Raw genomic sequence first — 2,315 nt, forward strand, 5'->3', positions numbered from 1 at the left:
CCATAATCTATAATAAACTAACCATTCTGTTGGAGAAGTTTCTTTTGTGGTTCTTCCGAGCACTGAGGCACCGATAAGTAGTGTGTTTGTCAATCTCAGTGTACAGTACGTGTACTACGTACGTACGTACGTACACAAAGTACATGCAGTCTAGTCATTACGTCACGATCACATCACCATGGTACCCGCGCACAGCTAGCTGTGCGCGTTAATTTATTTATCCGGTGCGCGCACGCATGCGCATTGGGTCTTTCGTCAGAATTAACGCCTACTGGGCATGCCCAGAAGTCGTGATTAAGAGTTAAACACGACTTGCGCAGAACTTAAACAGTTGTTTAGTTAAACACCACTTAGACATGACTTAAACAGTTGTTTAGTTAGACGAGACTTAGACACGACTTCAGAATACGAAATTTAGTTAAACAGGACTTAGACACGACCTCGCGTCTAAGTCCTGTCTAAGTCGTGTCTAACTAAACAGTTGTTTAACTTTAGACGTGGCTAAGTTAGACACGACTTCAGAATACGGGCCCATGTATCTATCAATAAGTTTTGAAAGAGAGTGTATAACTGCCAAGTAATGAACATACACGTTTATACAGCCGTTCAAATACCACTAATTTCCAAATTTTTCTTGTCTTTTCCAGGTACGGGTTTTGAAGAACACACCATAATCATATTACAAAGCTAATGCTAACAGAATAGCGAACCCGTCTCCAGAGGTGGGTTTTTTTCCGGGTACAATTGCCTTCTTAGTTCCGTAAAAACAATTCCCGACATTAGTATTTGAAAATTGTCTCTAACTACTTTGGATTTACTTGCGCTGCCAGAGAAACTATCTTCTGCAATCTGGAAGGCGCTTACAAACTTCCAGCACGCCCTCATCGGGCCGTGCTCGCAAGTGGAAGCCAAAGCCGTGTTGCGTTAGCGGGTTTTCCGACTGACCGAACTTGATGCAGACGTAGCGGACATCCTGGCAGCTGTTCACTCTCATCCGATAACTGACACCTTGAAACGCGAATGGAAGACCCCAGACGTACTTCTGAACTCTCTGCTTGTCGTTGAGGGCCTGGTCTACCATGTTGGAGGGGTTCGTTCCTTCGGGTCTGCGGCTTGTCCACACCGAGATCTTCCATAAGTCCTCGCCAGAAACACCGGTAGTATCCCAGGACTCTCTGAAGGTAACATTCACCATGAGAGAGAGTGAGACACGTTGGCCCGATCTTAGTTCTCCGATGTTAGACATGATTGTTGGTGTAACTTGGGTAACGAACACATCTTAAAGCGTTAACAAATTGAAAGGAGGAAAATCAAAATATTATTATTTCTTTTTCATATTCATATATTTCATTTTGATCATTCGTTGTGCTTAAAACTCTTTCTCTGACGTCTTTCTCAAGATTTTGCATGAGTTAACTGAGCTTCAAGTCAACCGTTAAATTTTCACTGTGAAAAAAAAATACTGGAGTTCGACGCAAAGTTGGTGAAGCGGAAGGATTCTACTACAAAAAGCAGTGCTTGAACTTTGTAGGTCAATATATAAATGATTCGACGACAATCGCTCGATACATTCTAAATTACGTTATAATAGAAATAATTTTCGGTAGCGGATATCAACTCACTTGAGGGACAGAAGGGGCAGCATTCGCCCTCTATCTCGATTGGTCCGTAGCAGAAGTGCGGCGGGCAACTCTTGGTGAGACATCGGATGGATGCATCACTACATTTACACCTCGTGCACGGACCAGCGTCCCATCGTTCCCCATGGCGATGCTCGGTGACGCTTGCGACACACGGACGTGGAGGGCGCGGTTCTGTGCCTCTATCTTTGTCCTTACCCCTTCCCTTTCCTTTTCCTTTTCCCTTGCCTTTGCCTTTCCCCGACGAAGCTCCGTTATTGTCTCCAGTTGTTCCCTCGACTAAGTTTGATTCAACAACGGGACGCCTGGTAGTGGTAGTTGTTCTAACGGTTGTGGTGGTTGGTGGTAGCGTTGTTGTTGGTGGTAGCGTTGTTGTCGTGGGCGGTTGCGTTGTTGTTGTGTGCGGTTGCATTGTTGTTGTGGGAGGTTGCGTTGTTGTTGTGGGCGGTTGCGTTGTTGTTGTGGGCGGTGGCGTTGTTGTCGTGGGCGGTTGCGTTGTTGTTGTGGGCGGTTGCGTTGTTGTTGTGGGCGGTTGCGTTGTTGTTGTGGGCGGTTGCGTTGTTGTCGTGGGCGGTTGCGTTGTTGTTGTGGGCGGTTGCGTTGTTGTTGTGGGCGGTTGCGTTGTTGTTGTGGGCGGTTGCGTTGTTGTTGTGGGCGGTTGCGTTGTTGTCGTGG

The 2,315-nt window shown here is 46.3% G+C and overlaps 1 protein-coding gene across 1 annotated transcript; it reads right to left on the minus strand.

The window, feature by feature from the left end:
* Positions 1-542: 542 nt before the first annotated feature.
* Positions 543-2,052, minus strand: LOC105439815. The gene is made up of 2 exons (XM_011669225.2): positions 1,623-2,052; positions 543-1,278 (listed from the first exon to the last, which is right to left on the minus strand). Exons 1-2 carry the CDS (start codon positions 2,050-2,052, stop codon positions 836-838), a joined length of 873 nt encoding a protein of 290 aa, XP_011667527.1. The 3' UTR covers positions 543-835.
* Between the last annotated feature and the right edge of the window lie 263 nt (positions 2,053-2,315).

This window comes from Strongylocentrotus purpuratus, unplaced genomic scaffold (assembly GCF_000002235.5).
Source record: "Strongylocentrotus purpuratus isolate Spur 01 unplaced genomic scaffold, Spur_5.0 spur5_scaffold_1, whole genome shotgun sequence".
Lineage (NCBI taxonomy): Eukaryota > Metazoa > Echinodermata > Echinoidea > Camarodonta > Strongylocentrotidae > Strongylocentrotus > Strongylocentrotus purpuratus.